This window comes from Moschus berezovskii, chromosome 5 (assembly GCF_049115385.1).
Source record: "Moschus berezovskii isolate FMDL1 chromosome 5, NW_MosBer_1.0, whole genome shotgun sequence".
Classification (NCBI taxonomy): domain Eukaryota; kingdom Metazoa; phylum Chordata; class Mammalia; order Artiodactyla; family Moschidae; genus Moschus; species Moschus berezovskii.
This window is the reverse complement of record NC_142464.1, coordinates 112,445,215-112,465,103: the sequence shown is the minus strand read 5'-3', so window position 1 is coordinate 112,465,103 and position 19,889 is coordinate 112,445,215. Positions and strand designations below refer to the sequence as shown.

The 19,889-nt window shown below is 48.3% G+C and overlaps 1 protein-coding gene across 1 annotated transcript in view; it reads left to right on the top strand.

Annotated features, from left to right (window-relative positions):
• The first annotated feature begins 491 nt into the window (after positions 1-491).
• LOC129561620 (uncharacterized) overlaps positions 492-19,889 on the top strand; it is a 34,279-nt gene continuing 14,881 nt past the window's right edge. Inside the window, exons 1-6 of the mRNA XM_088836105.1 lie at positions 492-596; positions 4,573-4,736; positions 11,382-11,461; positions 12,466-12,589; positions 15,462-15,588; positions 18,795-18,853. Of these exons, the coding sequence (XP_088692231.1) occupies positions 569-596; positions 4,573-4,736; positions 11,382-11,461; positions 12,466-12,589; positions 15,462-15,588; positions 18,795-18,853 (582 nt within the window). The 5' untranslated portion in view covers positions 492-568. The remainder of the gene's footprint in view (positions 597-4,572; positions 4,737-11,381; positions 11,462-12,465; positions 12,590-15,461; positions 15,589-18,794; positions 18,854-19,889) is intronic.

Sequence of the window (19,889 nt, the reverse complement as noted above, 5' to 3'; positions counted from 1 at the left end):
TAACCTAAAGGAGCCACCCCCGTGGATTAACAGGTTGTTGGCTTTGAGGGGCAGGATTCAGGGAGAGGGGGCTGGTTGCTTTGAGTTTTCTAATTTCGCCACAGTGCTAATACAGTATGTATTCCTCCGTGGCTTGAAAATATTCAGAGACGTATAAATAGGGGCACTTATGTAATTGAGGGGGCGGGCGGAGGGACCCGCAGCAACCAAGGCGGGGGTTCGCTAGCAGGGCGGGGCTGCTCACTCCTCCGCCCCGCCCAGTCCCCGCCCCTCCCTCTCTGGCCCCGCCCAGTCCCCGGCTACTCGGAAAGCCCGGAGCCCGGAGCGCCCTGCGCAACTGGAACTGTCGCCCCACGCGCCCGCCCACGTCCCGGCGGCGCGACGCGGTCCAGGGCGGACAAAGCCCGCACCCCGGGCACTCGCTCAGCGAGTGGCGCCTCCAGAGGGCCCGCCTACGGCGCGCGGGGCGGGTCGGAAACGGAGCCCAGGGTGCGGGGCCGAGCGGCCGGCGCTGGGCGGGTGCCCCTGCTGGGCCGAGGCCAGGCGGCGGCCCGGGCGGGCGGGCGACATGCAGCGGGACAGCGGCCAGGCTGCGGGTCAGTGGCTGGACTTGCGGCCCCTCCCCTCGGTCGCGCGCGCCCCGTTCCTTGGGAGTTTGGGGGGGTCTTCCCCGGGATCGGGTGGGCGCGTCCCGGTGCAGCCCGGCCCCGCGGCGCGGGTGTGGATGCCCGGGGTGGTGCCCAGGGCCTGGCACGTGACTCGGGCCTCTGTCCGGCCAGTCCGTTCCCCGCGAGTTCCTAGGCGCAGGTGCCCATCTGCCCGCCCCTTGCCACCGCCCCTGGCGCGCCGATGACCTCATCTCCTCCCCAGCGCGGCCCCAGAGCGGGTCCGGCCCCGTTTGCGGCCGCTGGTGCTGATGGAGAGGCGACCCCGGCTCCGATGACAGCCTGAGATCCCAGCCCCCTCCGCCGTCACCAGCCTCTGCTGGGGCCGGACGCGCGCGCGTCAGCCGGCGACTCTGCTCATGAGAGTTGTTGCGTTGTGCGGCGATAGGGCAGCTCTCGGCTCAGCGAAGCTGTTCTCACCTGTCCCGCGTAACGACCTGGCGACCTGGGGGCGGGGACTGTGCTCCACAGTGAAAAATAGAGGACATTCGGTGACTCGAACGCGGCCCCACGGGTCCTTACGTAACCAGGATTCGAGCCCAGGTCGGTGGGTATCAGAGCTTCCGCGTCTACCGCGCAAATGTTGACACTGTTGCTGGAAAGATCCAGGTCTCAGTCCAGAACCTTCCTTTATGCAGAAAAAGTCCGTTTCCTGCCCTTCATGATAAGCCCTGTGATTTGCTCCTGACTAATGTGTTTCTGTCACCTGCGGGCAGGTGGCATGTGAACTTAAAGTTGAACTCGCACACTGGATTATCACGTTCCAATGCGGATTTTGAGGACAGTTAAGCTACCAGCAGTCCTTAACTATAGCCTGCTTCCTGGGTGCCAGGCATTATAATAAACAGTGCCTCTTAGTAGCCCAGTCCTGCAGCTGAGAAAACTTGAGGAACAAGAGACCATGTGGTTAACAGGTGGCAGAGCTGGCTCCGGGATCACAAGTTCTAGCTGAGGTTTAGGTGTGACCACTGTACTGTCCAGCCAGTGGGGAGGCCAAGGCCCCAGAACAAGCACCACTTGTCTCTGGACTGGAGATCTTGAGCAGGTCACAGAACATTCTAGAGCCTCAGTATTAGGCAAAGCAAGCACCATTGCAACCACTTTGCCCACTTAGGAGCTGGGACTTAATATGGACTTAGAGCTCCCTGATGTCTGTATTGTCAGCCACTGCTCTTGCTGCAGCTGCTGCCTGTGGCCTGGTACTCTGTCTGACCCTGGTCCTAATGCCTGTCCACTGTATGAATGAATCAACTGAGCCCCCCAAATGGACTCCTTCCTGCTGATCCTGGATGCTTGGAAGAGTGGGGGGGAGAGGCAGGGGAGATTTGGGGCTGGCCCAACAGGATGAGGGCATCTGAAGTCGGGCTGTACTGGATAGGAGAAGATTTCTGCTTTGGGGAGATGGCTGGGGAGATGGAAAGAGTAGGCAACCCAAGGTGAGGGGTGGGGTCCTATCTGCCCTGCCCTGCTCTGGGCACTTGGGAGAGTCACTGACCTGAACTTCTTTCCCTACCTGTGGGTGTTGCCATGGCAACTAGAGTCATGCTGAAGATTAAATAGGATAATATGCATAAAGGACCTGATTATCACCCATTTTTATCACCACCTTTTGGAGTCAGTTATATCATTTGTATGGATGTGAGACTAGTTGAGACATGAGGGCCCAGCCTCCTGGAGCTTTGAATACCAGGCTAGGGGGTCTGAACTTAATGCCAAAGTCAGGGGGATGTGCCATAGAGAGATGTGAGCAGAGAGGGAAGTGGTGGGATTCTCACCTGTGGGTCCAACAGCAGGGATCCTCGAGAGGAGGTTGAGTCCTGCACTGCTGGTGGGCATAAAATGGATTCAGCCCTATGGAGGGGTATGTGTCATCCAGAGTCTATCTGAATTAGAAACACACATGCCCTTAACAATTTTCTAGAGAGCCCACTGCATGCATGAAATGCTATGTGTTCAAAGCCAGGAGGAACATGCATTTCTTCCTGGGTCTGCTAACTGCTCTGTGACCCCTCCTCACAGCAGAATTCCAGGCCCCTTTCACCAGAAAATGCATCAGCTCTGAATAGGCTGGTGCACAAAGTACTCAAAGACGTAGTCAACAAAAGAAAAGTAAGTTCAGTGCACCCAGTTTGCCATTATGCAGGGTACAGGAGTGTTTGTAAATGCACAGACTAGCTCTGGAAGGGCACATGAAGAGCCCTGTGTGCTGGAGGACCAGGGAGGGGTGTTATCTGCCCTTTACCATCACCCATGGGAATGCCCCCCCCCAATTCTGAGTCATACCTATAAGTTATGATTCAGAACAAAAATACCGTTAAAAAAACAAGAATAGTCCTAGTGATGGATTGCAAGACGGGATCAGGCTTGGCCATGTGGATACAAGCCAAGGAAAGTTCCAGAATGCTGGAGTTTGTCATCACTCTTTGCTGCATTTCCCCTTCCCAGGAAGCTGAGAGGGAAGTCAGTGGATACCTTCTTGTCTTTCTTCACCCTCAGACAAGTCAGCATCCAGAACTTTCTGGCAGGGTCTGTTTCCTGCATTGTGGTTGTTAATTAATACTTACCGGGACAGAGGATGAGATGGTTGGATGGCATCACTGACTCAGTGGACATGAGTTTGAGTAAACTCCAGGAGTTGGTGATGGACAGGGAGGCCTGGCGTGCTGCAATCCATGGGGTCACAAAGAGTCGGACAGGACTGAGCAACTGAATTGAACTGAACCGGGATACCACTTCAGAATGGTAACTTGAAAGTTGTTACCTTCCCCTCCCCGTGAGGAAGCACAAGGTGTGCAGGTTGAAGGCAGAGGACAGACCTCGGACTGGCAGCCAGGAGGCTTGGGTTCAGTCACACCTGCCTTTCCCACCTGTGTGATTCTAGGCGTCTCTCTGGAATCAGTCTGCTTTCGGGTACTTCATCTACAGTCACAGCTACAGTCAAGTGTGTGTGGGGGGAGGGGGGATCGTGCATACATCTAACAGATTTGAGCTATTTGTTGTTCAGTTGCTCAGTCTTGTCTGACTCTTTGCGACCCCATGTACTGCAGCACGCCAGGCTTCCCTCTCCTTCACCATCTCCCCGAGCTTACTCACACTCATGTCCATTGAGTCGGTGATGCCATCCAACCATCTCATCCTCTGTCATCCCCTTCTCCTGCTTTCAATCTTTCCCACTATCAGGGTTTTTTCCAGTGAGTCGGCTCTTCACATCAGGTGGCCAAAGTTTTGGAGTATCAGCCTCAGCTGAAGCTTCAGCCTCAGATCTGAGCTATCAAGTGTCCCATTCCCACCTCCCTCCCTTGGGTAAACTGGGATCATAATTACCATTCTGCCTCCTTCACAGGAGGTCAGGAGTTTATTTGACCGCAGACAACATCCTCGATATTCTCAGAGGATAGATTTCTATAAATGCACCGATTTAAAATGTCAGTAAAATAAGTGACATTACTGAGAGCCTACTAAGGGCCATGTGCTGCTCTGAGGACTCTGTAAGTTTGGGTTTAACCCCCCACCCTCACAGTGTAAACTCGAGGAGGGACTGTTTGTCAGTTCTACTCTGTTGTCTGCCACACCCAGCATGCCCAGTTGGCATCCTGTAAATACCTGTGGTGTGAATAGGCCTTTCAACAACTCTGCCAAGTTGGTCTGAATTTCGCCCTGACTTTGTGAAGAGGAACCCATGATCCCAGCAGGGGATTGTGTTGCTGATGGTATGAAGCTAACTCAAGAGACTTGGGGGCTGAACCAAGAGAAATGACCATCGACTCAGGTTGTAGGCATTTGCTGTCACTTGTGGGCATTTGAAACGCAAATGTTCACATCACAGAGTCCCTGTGCTGGACAGACTCTAGGAGGGAAGGTGATTGCAATATCTCAGACCTTATGTGGCTGTTTCTTGCTGTTTTAGTACCCACAGAATTCCTTTTCCCACCTCCAAATGGGACGGGCAGCCTGCTACCCGGGAGCTCTGTGATCCAGACCTACTGCTGGAACCTGGCGTCTCTGCCCACGCAGCACATTAGGCTGACTGACCCGGGGGACCCAAAGGAGCAGGACTCAGAGGAACCAAAGGCAAGTGCAGTCCAGGCCAGGCTTGGAGGGCCTCCCATGCTGCAATGTTGTGGCATCATAACACAAGTGATAACACCTGCGTGTTAAATGTGTTCTGTGCTCAAGGTTCTGGGCTGGCACTCTTGGGCATTATGTTTTCAAACCTTCACGACACTGCAAAGCACAGAGAAGTCGAGGAACCTGCTCAGAGTCACACAGTAATTGGCAGAGCAGGATTTGATCTTAAAGGGTTTGGCTCCTGAGCGTGACTACTCCAGGAAACTTGGGGTTTTGGTGAAGGTTCTGGGGTGATGTGAGCAGTTCTTACCTGGGGGATGACCTGGTCCATTTTCTCTGTGGGAAAGGCACTTGGTGAGGGCTGGTATGGAGGGCACCATGGTGGTTAAGTGGTGGCTAAGTGGGAAAAAGGTGGGCTTGGAAGGCAGACAGATGGGTATTGGAAGTGCGGCTCTGTCATCTTCTAGCTGTGACACTGCACACGGTGTGTTAACTCTTCAAGACTCAGTCACTTCTTGGTGAAACAGGGATAACATTATTTGCATGCATGCTCAGTCGTGTCTGACTCTTTGCAACCCACAGACTGTAGCCTGCCCCTCTGTCCACGGGATTCTCCAGGCAAGAATACTGGAGTGGGTTGCCATGCCCTCTTCCAGGGGATATTCTTGATCCAGGGATTGAACCTGTATCTCCTGCATTGTAGGTGGATTCTTTACCCCTGAACCACTTTAAAGAAATTTCTAAAGACTAAACAACTATTGCATACTGAAAGGTCTGGTCCATAATAGGTGCACAAAAAAAAACCTTTTTTCTTTTTACTTTATTATTGTGAAAGTACAGCAAGACATAACCAGGTCTGCTGAGAAATACCAAAAAGAAGCAGTACTCTGCACCAGTTAGGATTAGGCTCACCTTCACATAACTAAAAACTCCCCAGATAATAGTAATTTGGGCTTTCCAGGTAGCTCAGTAGTAAAGAACCCGCCTGCCAGTGCAAGAGATACAATAGACATGGGTACAATCCCTGGGTCAGGAAGATCCCCTGGAGAAGTAAATGGCAGCCCCACTCCAGTATTCTTGCCTGGAAAATTCCATGAACAGAAGAGTCTGGTGGGCTGTAGTCCATGGGATTGCAGAGGTGGACACGACCGAGTGACTGAGCACACACATACACACACACACGCAAGCACACAGATACCACACCACAGTCAGAAGAGCCGCCAGACCCGGATCCATAATGCCTCACCGTCCTTATCGTGATGCCTTATGGTCCATGGTGGCTGCTTGAGCACTAGCCCTCATGTCTGCATTCCAGCCAGCAGGTAGGAGGAAGAGGTTAAAAAAAAAAAAAATAGGTCCCTTCCTTGAATGATATGTTTTAGAAGTTCCATAGTATACTTCAGTTTACTTTGAATGGACAGAACTTAGTCACATGGCTGCCAGTTGCATGGGAGGCTGAAAAACATATTTATCCCAGGTGGCCTTGCCCAGCTGATAATCAAATTTCAATTCCTAATGGAGGGGGGCAGAATAGATGACTGGCAGTGTCTGTCATGCCCCCAGAGAAATGTGCAATGAGCTTAACTCAGGACCTTTTCATCTCTTAGAGACAAGGCTTAGTTCCAAATCATGGCATTGATTTGGGAAAGTACTTTCCTTTGCAGAGATCTTCCCCAATGACCTTCTCAACAAGCCAGCTCCACTTACTAGGTGGAGGGGGACTCAGAAAGGACTAATGACTTTCCTGAGGTAAGAGGTGCAGAAGGTGGTAGAGCAGATTTAGAATGCAAGAGGGCTGACTGCAGTAACAATAACAGCTCCCCTAACACCTGGGTGCCTGACCCCACTCATTTAATCCTTGAAGATACTGGGGTAGGAGCTGGTATCTCCATTGCACAGAGGAGGACGCTGGTACGCAGAGAGGTTAGGTCATGTGCTCAAGATTTCAGGGCCAGAACATGGAGTCACTGGGACTTGAATCTGGACAGTTCTCCTGAATTCATGCTTTCATCACCACCCTCCACTGTGCTTAGAATCATTACCTCTCTGGCTTTAGTCTGCAAACCTGGTTAAAACTGAGATGAGAAGCTAGGCAACAGGATGCTGTAATGTCTAGTAACCGTCATTTTAGAAAAACAGAAAAAGTATTGGGTTGGCCAAAATGTTTACTTGGGTTTTTCCATAAGAACATTAAAAAAAAAAAAAACCCAAGAGAATCTTTTGGTCAGCCCAATATTTCTTTTGTAGTGTGTGTATTTCAGAAACAAATGAACTAGAATTTTGTTTTAAGTTAGGATCATGATATCTAAAGATGGGAAGCCAGCCTTTGACAGTTTAACTTTTCTTGTGGTGTCTAAACATGTGATGCAGATAACATCGTGTAATAAACATCTTCAGTATTCAGGTGGGGGTAGGGGATGCTGCATGCCCCTCAACAAAGCTCTGCCCACATGAAAATCACCAGAACTTTTCTGGGCGAGTTGTAAAACCACTGGGGCCAAGATCCTTTCCCTAACTGTGATTATAATCATCAGTTGAGCATTGGTCTGGTTCCCAAATGGTTGACATGATTTTACATACAGGAAAGTATCCTTCTCCTTGAGACCTGCTCAGTTGCCTTGTAGAATCCAGTTCATTGATTTGTTCTGGAGCTTTTTCTACCTTATGGATAAAATGAACACACGCACTGAACGCTGCTGTATGCCGAGATGCCCTGGCCCTTTACAAACGACAGCTCACCTACTGCAGTGCTACCTTTTTTTTTTTTTTTTAGGATTTATTTATTTATTTATTTGCATTACAATAGTTTAATATGAACAATCAGAACTAATTAACAGTATAACAATATTTTACAACTGAAATAATTAAAATAAACTATAAAATTACTATATAAAACAGGTCTGATCTAGCTTATTTACTTTCTATAATCTCTTCAGTGCTGCAAAACCATTTATTTCTTTTTTTTTTTTTCATGTTTTAATAAACACTTCGTCTTTTTGTATTGCTTTCTTTTTCATCACAATAATAGAAATATAACACCATATATCACTGTAAAACACATTTCCACATAAATGTTGATAAGCACAAAATATTTTTCATCATTTACATTTTAACTGTAATAATATATGGCAGGATTAAAGCTGCATCCATCATGTGTCTAACTAACCTTGCTGTAATGAATTTTTAAATGTAATGGTTTCTGTCGCAAAGTAAAATCGTACATAATGTCTAGTGACACAGTACGCTGGTGGATGGGTGGTTTTGGAAAATGGAAATGCAACTTCATTTTTAATTAGATTTATAAACTTCACCACCTCCACCTCCAGCCAGCTTCCCAACCCTCCCTCCCACCACCATTATTTATTTATTTATTTATTTATTTTAAATGAGGCTTTTAATTAATGTTTGACAGAGCTGATTCAGGTTGAATAGACTAAATTTCTTTAAACAAACTTACTTATATTCCAGAGTCCTTTAAAAACTTAATAGCATTTATACATTGAAGGTATTTGATTTTCTTGTAACTAGCACTTCAAATGCAACAAGCATTTGAAGCAACAAGCATTTGACCCAACAAGTAAAACTTTCTACAGTTCATAACTTTTATAAATAAAATAAATTAAATGTACAGTGAATAAGTTCTCTGAAATATTTCAATATTTCTGCAGGTTTAGTAACATCATAAAATACATTTCAACTAAAATTCACAAATCTAAAAACCTGTTAGGCATTTTTAGGCGTTTTAAGTTGGAAATGAAGACCAATGTTACATCGTAATATGCCAATTACAAATAGTACTTCAAATAGCAAATACTACAGTTTGTCCCAAACTTTAAAAACTATTCATGAACTCAACACTGAACTACTGATGGCTATGAGAATTGTTTCCTAGCATTTTTGAAAATTTCAACCCATTTACATTTAAGGTAATTATTTGTTGTGTCAGTTAGGAGCTGCAGAGGTAGAGGGGACTCAGGTTCATGGTGTGTCCGATCCGGGGACTCAGCCCATACCTGTCACTCAAGCCCCCACACTGTACCTTCTGCTGCACCCTGATGACTCCCAATGGACATTTTCTTTGTAAAAGAAAATTTGGTGTATAAAACCAAATATCCAAAATCCCCTGTCTGTTGCAATCTGAACATGAAAGGTCCATGCTGGTCAAGAATCCTATTGAGATGGATTTTATTTCCCCCTTGAATTTTGCCCATCCATTGATCTTCTGCTCTCCTGCTTACTGCACTTTGTTGCAATGTCTTTCCTTGCTCAGCCATGTTCTACTTCTCCTTTTCCTTTTAAACAAATGTACTCAAGTGTGTGGGAAATGTTCTCCACATAGTAACACCCAGTGCTAATGATCAGCTCACTGTGGACGTGGCTCTATTTAGGGCAGAGTCAATTTGGTTTAAATCCTGTGTGAGAAATTCAGTGAGAACAAAAAAGCTTCAGAGAAAAACATCCCTGCAGCCTTTCCAAGTGTCTTTGTCTCTGTAACTATGGTTTCTGGACAAATGCAGAAAACGCTCAGGAAGGATTTTCTTTGAATAAAGAAGCTGAAAAAAGGGCCAAGGATGGCAGCAAAATGATAAGCACTTTTACTTTGATTTTTGATATTTAAAACTAGAATATAGAGAAATAACAATAAATATATGAAAGTGTTTCCTCCAGTTAAAAGCAAGCAATTTTCCCTGTGTTCTTCCGCAGAGGAGCTGAGCAGGCAGACAGGAGGAGGCCACTGTGATGCAGGGCACAGGTGACCTGGTCTACCTCCCATGTGACTCCAGCCAGCTGTGGGGTCTCCCTGAGAAGGCACAGCTCTAACAGAAGCTGCGGTGTGCTCCGACTGTCAGCCTGGCCATTCGGTGGCCAAGTCACGTCATCTTTCTGAGTGTCTTCCTGTGTTGTAGGGTGATTAAAAGAGTTCCTTTGAGCAGGGAATGTGAGACTCAAATTCAGAAACACGTGTGTTGGAAAGTTCTTGGTGAACCGGACTATAGAGATGGTTTCAGCTTTTATTACCAGAAATCAGAGCTGACCACAGAACCCGGGAGCTCTCCAGGGTCCTGAAAGGCTTGTCATTCCCTTTCTGACTCTGGGGATCAATCACATGGGAGTGAGCAAAGGAGAGTGTCGTTTATTGTGCACCTACTGCATGCCTGGAGCCTTGCAAGGTGCTCTGCAGAATTCTCTAACACGTGTGGTTGCTAGCCTGGCTCTTTGCCTCTGCATGTTTTTGTTCCTTAAGTCCCCAGTGCCAGGTGCTGCCCTGACCTCCTCTGTCCTGTGGCCCCCAGCACATGTGGCCTGGTTGTGGCGGAATCAGATCCTCTCCCAGCCAGCCTGCTGGGCCACTGACCAGCTGTGTATCTCCTGGCCTTGGGAAAGCTGAAATGGGCATGTCTTGGAGGGAGTTTTGAAAACTGGAAAGCTGAAACATCTGAAACAGAAGTTTTTAGGCCACATATGGATTATTTGCCACCATTTTTGGCACCTATGTGTGTTTGGTTTAGGAATGATTTGAAACTGATCCCTGAATGCAAGGATGTCCAGGCTATCATTCTGTAACCCTTAGTCCCTGAAATGAGTTGTTGCCATTATTTATATGCCCCAGACCTCCTCCATCAGACTGAGCCACTTGAGGGCCAGGCCTGCATCTTATTCAGCCCTCTAGCCTCCGAGCATGGTCCAGGATCCCAGTGGCAGCAAGGGTGCAGGCACTGTTGATGAACCGAGAAACACACTCAGCAGAAGAGAGAGCTGCAGCTCGGGTCTCTCTCCTGAGAACTGGCTGCCACAGGGGGTCTGCGTGTGACCATGGCAGCCTGCATTTAGTGAGCACCTACTGTGTGCCTGGCTCTGTTTTAAGGATTACATGATTGTTTCCACATCTAATCCTCATTACAACCTGCAAGGTTCAGGCCATTATGGTTCCCATTTTACAAGTAGGGAAACAGAGGCACAGGGATGTTACTAATTTGCCTGCAGTCACATGACAGAGAAGTGGCTGAGCTGAGATGGGAACCTAGGCTGAGCTAGTCAAGCTCAGAGGTTAATGCCCTGCCTCCATACCAAGGCCTGGCCCCATCCCCACCCCCTCACCTTGAACCTAGTCACCCAGATATCATGTTGCTTTCTTGTTTGTGCCCAATCATATGGCCATATGCTTCCTGGTGATTGGGCTTCCCTGGTGGCTCAGATGGTAAAGAATCTGCCTGCAATGTGGGAAGCCTGGATTCGATCCCTGGGTTGGAAAGATCCTCTGAAAGAGGGCGTGGCAACCCGCTCCATTATTCTCGCCTGGAGAATCCCCATGGACAGAGGAGCCTGGTGGGCTACAGTCCATGGGGTCGCAAAGAGTTGGGCATGACTGAGCGACTAAACACATACGGTCATAACACGATGGGAGGGAACATCCCCGGCTCTCGCACCTGCTGGGGACACCCAGGCAGTGATTGCATTCCTCCAAGCCTCGGTTCCCTCATCTTCAGGGCATGACCATCTCTACTCTGCAGAGCTGCCGGGAGATCAGAGGACCTGTGGGTAGAGTGTGGCGAGGCCTTTAGTGTGTTGCCGTTTTGTGGACTGTGACTCAAATATGGTCCATCATGGTTGACAATCCTGAGGTCTTCCTGCATGTTACTCTTTCAGAGAAGGAAAGGAGGCTGGCCTAAAGGCAAGAAAAGGAAACCCCCGAGGGATCTTGCTGTTCCTCGTGCTCCTACGACAGGGTAAGACGGGGCGATCACCTGTCCCACTGTTAAGGTAGCATCACCACATGGCCTGTGCTATGTGCCGAGACTGGATGGCCTCTGTCCCATCTCAGCCTTTATCTGTTGTTCAGAACCCTTGATTGTTACGGGGTCTCACACACGGGGAGTGAAAGAGGGTTGTTTAGTTCTTTAAGCTGGAATATGGTTCTGATACTCAAAGGAGAGCTGGGCTTGAGTCACAGACAAGAAGGTGGGTGGCCGTAGGGCCAGTGTGTCTGGTTTCCCTTCCAGGCTTGTGATACCTGGGGCTCCACAGCCTTGGGTGAGCTAGTGATCCTTCATCAAGGCTCAAAATGCAACCCCCAAGTGCCCTGAGATCTGTGCCTCATCCCCTGAATCTTGGGCTGCAGAAAAGAGGCCCCAGGCCAGTCACTTCTCACTGCTCTGAGGGCTACCTGACTCCCCTGGAATCTTGAGTGTTTTTCTCTTTATCTTCAAGGTTCACTCGTTTCAAAGGATGAAGTTCTTTTCTCAGTTTTCCCATAACTCCAGTGCACATGGCTTTTGGTCCAAAGACTGGTTTGTTTCACTCCAACACCTGCAGACTTTCTCCCTCTGCCTTGACACAAATCCCTCGTCAGGAGGGTGGGAGGGCTTGTACTTGGAGCATTTGAGCCACAGAACAACCCCATGAACAGGTGATATTATGTCCATAACACAGAGGGGGAAACTGAGGCTCAAGTAGGCTTGAGCAAGTTGCCCACTCAGTCTTCACGCCCTTCCTGTGGTGGTGGGGGGATCCCTCTTAAGTCTTCCATCAGTCTCTGGATAAGCCAGCAATTCAAGTATTTCCCCATCTTCAAATAACCCCCATTTCACTGGTTAGATTGAAAAATATGGACAAACTCGTGACTATTGATTTTCATGAAAACCTGAAAGTGGGAGTCTCTGCAGCAGGCCCCAGGGCCTCCCCTCCGGCAGCAGCTCAGCGCTGTTGTGTGTGTGTTCCATTCCCGGTGCAGTTACGTGATATTCCTGAATGAACAGAAGAGCCAGCTGAGGGCCCAGCACCCTACTCTGCCTTTCCCGGAAATCACAAAGATGCTGGCCGCTCAGTGGGCTCAGCTGCCACAAGAGGAAAAGCAAGTAAGTCTTCTTCTGTGTGGAGTGAACAGAGAACTGGGTCTGGCTGTCTGCAGCCTTGATTAGGGGCTGCTCCCCCCGGGCCATCTTTTCATACTGGAGCCAGAGGGAATGTTCAAGAAGACAGGCACGAGGTGCCTCCCACCTCACCCCTTAAAAGCAATTATTGGTCTCTGTGGCTTTGGCTTCCACAATCTCCCAAACTGTCAGGCAGAATGGTGAATCTATGAAAAATGGTTAATTGTCCAATAAGTTTAGGAAATCCTGGAGCAGATCAAGGGAAATAGATTTTTTTCCCTCTGTGGGGCTTTTTTTGGAGCCTTTTGGTATAATTTGATTCACTTAAAATAGTTGAGATGAAGTCCATGCTCTCCTGGAATGAGGTGTGGAGGGTGAGATGGAGCACAGCACTCTAGGGCACGGGAGTCCCTGCCACCTCTCGTGAAAGGCTTTCTCAAAGCAATCCACTGTGGAACCCCTTATGCACGGAGCTCCTGTTAACCTCCTATGGAGGATGTTCTGGGGTCACAGAAGAAGCAACACTAAGTTAGAGGATAGAGTCATGCTTTTATCACGGCATTTATGTCCAATGTCAGCTTCTGCCACCTCGTCCCCCACTACATTCCAGTTACCCTGATCAAGTCATGCCTGCTATGGCATCACCTCCTACAAGAAGCCCTCCCAAACTCCTTCTAAGTATGTCTGACCCCAAAGCCCGTACTTTTCCCAGAACAGCCTGCTGCCTCCAAAGTGTCATTTCTTTGGGTCAAATGCAAAAACTCTAAGATGAGTTTCTTTAACCCCTGCACTTCCAGTTTTTTTGCCATAGAAAACCTTTGGTTCAAATGAACTGTTACAGAGAAATCCTAATTAGAGAGCATGGTATCAATTAATAGCATCCCTCCCTTTGCTACTCAGATCTGTAACCACTCAGGAAGTAGATCCAGTAGCCAGTCAGACAACTGGACAAACCCTGGCCATCACAGCCAGGGAAAGCCCCTGACTCTGGCCAAGAGCAGCCTGGGACCCTGGCTGTCTGTCTCTGTCCTGTCTCAGGGGAGGAGACAGAAGGGGCCTCAGGAGCATCTCTGGTTCTGGCTCCCAATTTACCCTTTGATAAGCCCCTCCTCCCACATGGAGGGGAGGGTGATCCTGGAGAGGCCAGCAGGATTAAGCTCCCCCCTTACAGAAGGAAACATCAGGAGTGGGGAAGAAATGTTCCCACCACACACCCCTGCTAACGTGTAAATGAGATCAAAGCAAAACTTCTGTGACTAAGTTGGGTGAAGATGGTTAGGGTTAGTCCCCACCTGTCACAGGGGCTTAAGCAGCCAACATTCCAGTGTGAGCAGCTGAGACAAAAATGACAATTGTCTTTGGAATAAGCATGATGATTACAAAGCACAGGACAGCTCTTATGAGTCAGGGAGAGGCCGAACCTCTGATCCAAGATTTTAGGGAGTCTCTGAGCTACTTTCACGATTTCAGAAATCCTTCCTTCTCTCGCTGCCCCAGCTGCTGTGTCTGGAACTCCTCCAAGTCATAGTTTCAAAAGCTCTGCTCCAGCATTGTCAGCTGTCTCCTTGGTAGAGTCAAGTCCCTGCAGGAATGGGACAGAGGCCATGCACCACGTGCCCAGTGGAAAGAGGCTCCAGAAGCCCGAGGAAAGAGCCCATGCTCAGCTCCATACTTTGTTAGGACCAGTTCAACACGTGCATGCTAAGTCGCTTCAGTCATGCCCAGCTCTTTGTGACCCTATGGACCATAGCCTGCCAGGCTCCTCTGTGCATGGATTCCCCAGGCAAGAATATTGGAGTGGGTTGCCATGCCCTCCCCGAAGGGATCTTCCCGACCCAGGGATTGAACCCACATCTCTTACATCTCCTGCACTGGTAGGTGGGTTCTTTACCACTAATGCCACCTGGGAAGCCCCCAGTTCAACACATCAATGCTTTAAAAGTTTTTTGCTTAACATGATAATTTATTTCAAATTATCAGATGCATAAAATATTCACTGTGAATAATAACTACTTGACAAGGCATTCTTAGAGTGAATTTTGGCTACACACACACACACACATGTCCCTGGGTTACACACACACACACACGTCCCTGTGTTACACCAGTTGGTGCCAGCCTCTGTGACTGAAGGTGAGTCCAAGTCCCTCCTTTCAAGGAGTTCGTAGTCTAGGGGGTCAGGACCCCCAGAGTGGACACATACAATCCAGTGTAAGGAGTGCCTAGGACAGAGGTTTCTACCAGGGCCAGGGGGTGGTATCCAGGAGGCATCTAATCCAATGTGGGGGTGCCCGAGCCAACCTGGGGGCATCAGAGAAATTCTCCAGGAGGTGAACGTCCTGTGATAGATCTTGAAGGATAAGTAAGATTTGGCCAGGGGAGGAGACAAGTGTTCCAGATAGAGGGAAAACAATAGCAGATGAGGTAGCCTGGGGCTGGATCTGATTCATCTCTTTGTCACCTGTTCTCCACCCAGCACCCTGCACAAAGTTAAGCGCTGATGTCTTAAGCACTGCCATAATTGAATAGAAGTGTGAGGTCCCACGGTGGGGGTGGGGGCCACTGATAGTAGCCCTCCTCTGCAGTCATCAGACCACATAAGTTGTGGTGAAAGCCAGAAGGAGGCAGGTTCTAGTTGACTGGAAGGAAGACCTTCCGTATGGTCTGCGTCATTCGAACAAAGAGTGAACTTGCTGTTAGGTAGTGAGGTTTCCACCCCTGGAGGTATGCAAGTAGAAGATGAGCAATAGCTTCTTGGTACCATCCTAGAGAGACCACGGCAAGTTGGACAAGGGGACCCCACCAGCCCCCTGCAGATGAGGGGAGTCTCACAGGATCTCTGTGCCCCTTCCTCCAGAGGTATGTTTGTGAGGCGGATGAAGACCAGCAGCGCTACATCCGCGAGCTGCAGGCCTACGAGAACTCTGAGGCTCACCGAGTCTTCCTGCGGAGGCGGGCAGCGCACGAAGTGCAGGCGCTGTGCGGTGAGTGAGCCTGGCCGGGGTGGGCTGCAGCTACTGTCTCCCGCTGTGAGATGTTCTACAGCAGATGGAGGTTTTGGAGAGCTGTTTTAGTCCAAGCCTCTAGGAACAGTCGCATCTTTATGTATTTGGGGTATTAACCCCTTGTGAGATGTACGGCTTGTAGGTGTCTTCTCCCATTTCGTAGGCTGCCTTTTCATTGTCGTTTGCAGCGCAGAAGCCTTTTAGTTTGATATAGTCCTACTTGTTTATTTTTTGCTTTTGTCGCTGTGCTTCTGGTGTGCTATCCAAAACACCATTGCCAAGACTGGTGTCTAGGAGCTTTTTCCTGATGTTTTCGTCTAGGAGTTTTTTTTCAGCTTCAGGTCTTACATTTAAGTCTTTAATCCATTTCAAGTGAATTTTTGTGTGTGGTATAAGATGTGTCCAATTTCATTCTTTTGCACGTGGTTATCCGGTTTTCTCAACATCATTTATTGAAGAGACTGTCCTTTCCCCATTGTGTATTGGATTTGCTGAGAGTAGATCATAAGTACCCACTCAGGAGACACATGTTTGATCCCTGGATCAGGAAGATCCCCTGGAGGAGGAAATGGCAACCCTCTCCAATATTCTTGCCTGGAGACTTCCATGGACAGAGGAGCCTGGTGGGCTACAGTCCGTGGGGTCACAAAAGAGATTTGACTTAGTGATTAAACAGCAAGATCACAAGTGTTCTCACCACAGATACAGAAAAAAAAGACTGTAGAATGAAGGGTGTGTTAATTAACTTGATTGTGGTAAGGTATACTATATCCAGTTATCTGCTCTGAACACTTGAAGTATACACATTTTTTAACTTGTCAATTATACCTGAGCAAAACTGGAGGAGGGGAAGGAGCCACGCCCCCACACAAAGCAGCTGGTATGTCATCCCTTTGTGGCTCTATTTTTGGGGCTTGAGACACATTGTACCTGATTACGGAGGAGGCACCGCACTCCCTCCTCCTCCTGGGGAATGTCAGAGTAGTGCTGGGCCAGCGATTCCATTTTCATCCTTAGAAGGAGAAAAGGAACCGGCAGTTATGAAACTCAGTTATGCAAAGTGCCCTGGATCACCCCGAGGCCTTTTAAAATGCAGGTTCTGACCCAGCAGGTCTGGGGTCTGCATTTCCAACACACCCCAGATTCAGTCCATGCTGCTGGTGTAGGGACTCAGCCTTGCCCAGCCTGAGTCATGCCTGATGTGCCAGGAAGTAAGACAATGAACATCCCTAAACCAGTGAACACAAGAAGGGCAAGAATGGCGGATGAAGACCTCAAATCGCCCTTACCGGCCGTGCTGAAGTGTGTCCCGTGCACCCCCTAAAGGATCCTGGTGGGACTGCGCCCTGTTGACTGCTGGCCTCGCGAGCGCCCTCCCCACCCCACCCCTGCACTACTGGCTTTCCCCTCTCCCTTGACCCACTTCCCCTCTCCTCTACCAGCGTTTCCTGGGTCACTGTGCCAAAAAAAAAAAAAAAAATGCTTGCAACAAAATCCTTGTAGTGTGCCTCTGGGGGGTGCAGGCCTAAGGCAGAGATAGGAACTCCACCCTATTTGTGGCATGTTCCCCACCAAGGGGCACATGACCTAGAACAGCACTGGGCATTCTCACCAGGGCTCATCACTGTCCATCCTAAGGGTTCTTCCTGCATTCCCCATGCTGGGGCTGACCAGCATCCCAACAGAGCCTGTCAGTTCTCCACTTTGCTGCTTCTCCTTCCCACCTTAGCCTGGCAGAGAACCGTCTCCATAGTGGTCAGGTGTGGGCTCAGTGGGCCAAATGCCTGGGGTCAAATCCTGGCTCTGTCACCTTGCACAAATCATTAAAGCATTCAGGGCCTCAGTTTCCTCATATGGAAAGTGGGGCTGTAATAGCACCTCCCTGCATTGGGTCTGGTGCTGATCGAGCAAGTTAAACCATAGGAGCTTGGTACTCAGTGCCTGGCATATAGTGAGTTCAGCAAATATTCATATTTTGTACCCTTAGTTCTGGGGCATGAGCCCCCCCACCATAGCTTCATCCAGATCAGGGATATGTGAACTTCTGTAAAGGTCTAGATAGTAAATGCTTTACTCTTTATGGATACCGTTGTCTCTGTTGGAACCACTGAACTCTATGGTTGTAGCAGGAAAGTAACCATAGACAATATGATAACAAATGGGTGAGACTGTGTGCCAATAAAAGTTTATTTACAAAAACAAGCAGAGGGACAATTTGGTCCACTCTGGTCCATTGTACTTCTTGGGTTTCCACTTAATATTTGTTTTCAGTGAAGCACCTCCAGATAAAAATAATCCTCTGAAAACTACTGGTCTAGCTTAAAATTGGCATTAACAAAGTGGGGTGTCAGATGGTTCTGAAGGAGTTGTGAGACCTGTGGTCCTCATGTGCAAAGTTAAGCAGATCATGCCTTGAGACATCTGGCTAAGGGTCCCCAGAGAGCAGTTGTCATTTTCTGTTCATGTATTTCTCCCTGAAAATGCCATTTGTCAGACTTAGCAGAGACACCTCATCTTGTTTAATTCTTCAGTCATGTTGGTCTATTGCCTTCTTATTTTTGTGATTATTTGTAGATTGTCATCACATGACAAGTTGCCATATTACAAGGAAAGGCTATTCCAAGAGAACTTGAGTTTTTAAACAAGATGTATTTCTGCCTTATTGAAAACAGTAAAATTTAAAAGTTTACTATATAAATATAATTGTAATGAATATTTTTTAAAAGACCACCTAGATTCTGCCATGCTAATATAAACTGAATTATTTATATTTTTCCTTGTTTCTTTCTAATCGTCCTTTCATACCTGGAGAGATGTTTACTATAAATTGAAGTCAGAGGTATCTGGTGTTTCTTCTTGGTTAATAATAAGGGATTTTAAGACCTCTTTAAAAAAATTTTTTTTACGCATTTTCCCTGAGGTTTTTAATTAATTGATTTTTAACTGAAGGATAATTGCTTTCAATATGGTATTGGTTTCTGCCATATATCAACATGAATCAGCCAGGAACTGAGCAACTGAAGTCAAGTACTGATCCTCCAGCAGGAAACATGGAGACCTCTTAGGATAAGTGTTTTCATCCTCAGAAGACACCTCTGACCCTTGAATTGATTCTCTCCCAACATGGATGAGGCCTTTTCTGACACAGGTGCTTTGTAAAATGATGCTGTTTGTCTGTCTGTCAGGAACAGGTGCACCAGGACATGAATTTGAGGGCAAGGGCCCTGACTTCTCGGCAGTTGATGTAAGTATGGGGGAGTGTGGTTTTAAACTAATCAGCCTCATTTGGTGTGGGTGCCTGAGAAATGGTGCCTAGCAAAGGATAGCTGAATTCTAATCCCTGGGGCCTGTGAATATTACCTTATATAGCAAAAACCGGGGAAGTCCTTGAAGTTAAGGATCTTAAGAGAGGGGCATTATGCAGAAGATAAGATGGTTAGATAGCATCACTGACTCAATGGACATGAATTTGAGCAAACTCCGGAAGATAATTAAGGACAGGGAAGCCTGGCATGCCGCGGTGCATGGGGTCGCAAAGGGTCAGACATGACTTAGCGACTGAAAAACAATTACGTAGGAAAGTTAGGACCAACCTTGATAGTATATTAAAAAGCAGAGTCCGTCTAGTCAAGGCTATGGTTTTTCCCGTGGTCATGTATGGATGTGAGAGTTGGACTGTGAAGAAAGCTGATCGCTGAAGAATTGAGGCTTTTGAACTGTGGTGTTGGAGAAGACTCTTGAGAGTCCCTTGGACTGCAAGGAGATCCAACCAGTCCATTCTAAAGGAGATCAGTCCTGGGTGTTCATTGGAAGGACTGATGCTAAAGCTGAAACTGCAATACTTTGGCCACCTCATGCGACGAGTTGACTCACTAGAAAAGACTCTGATGCTGGGAAAGGTTGGGGGCGGGAGGAGAAGGGGCTGACAGAGAATGAGATGGCTGGATGGCATCACCGACTCTGTGGACATGAGTTTGAGTGTACTCCGGGAGTTGGTTATGGACAGGGAGGCCTGGCGTGCTGTGATTCATAGGGTCGTGGAGAGTCGGACATGACTGAGCGACTGAACTGAACTGAACTGAAGTGTCCTTACAAGAAGGAGATGGAGGGAGATTTAACACCAAAGAGAAGGAGGCCACGTGACCACTGGCAGAGATTGGAGTGATGTGGCTCCAAGCTAAGGAAGGCATCAGCCACCCCAAGAGGCTGGAAGAGGTAAGAACAGCTTCTCCCAGAACCTCCAGAGGGAACTAGGTCCTGCCCACATCATAACATTGGAC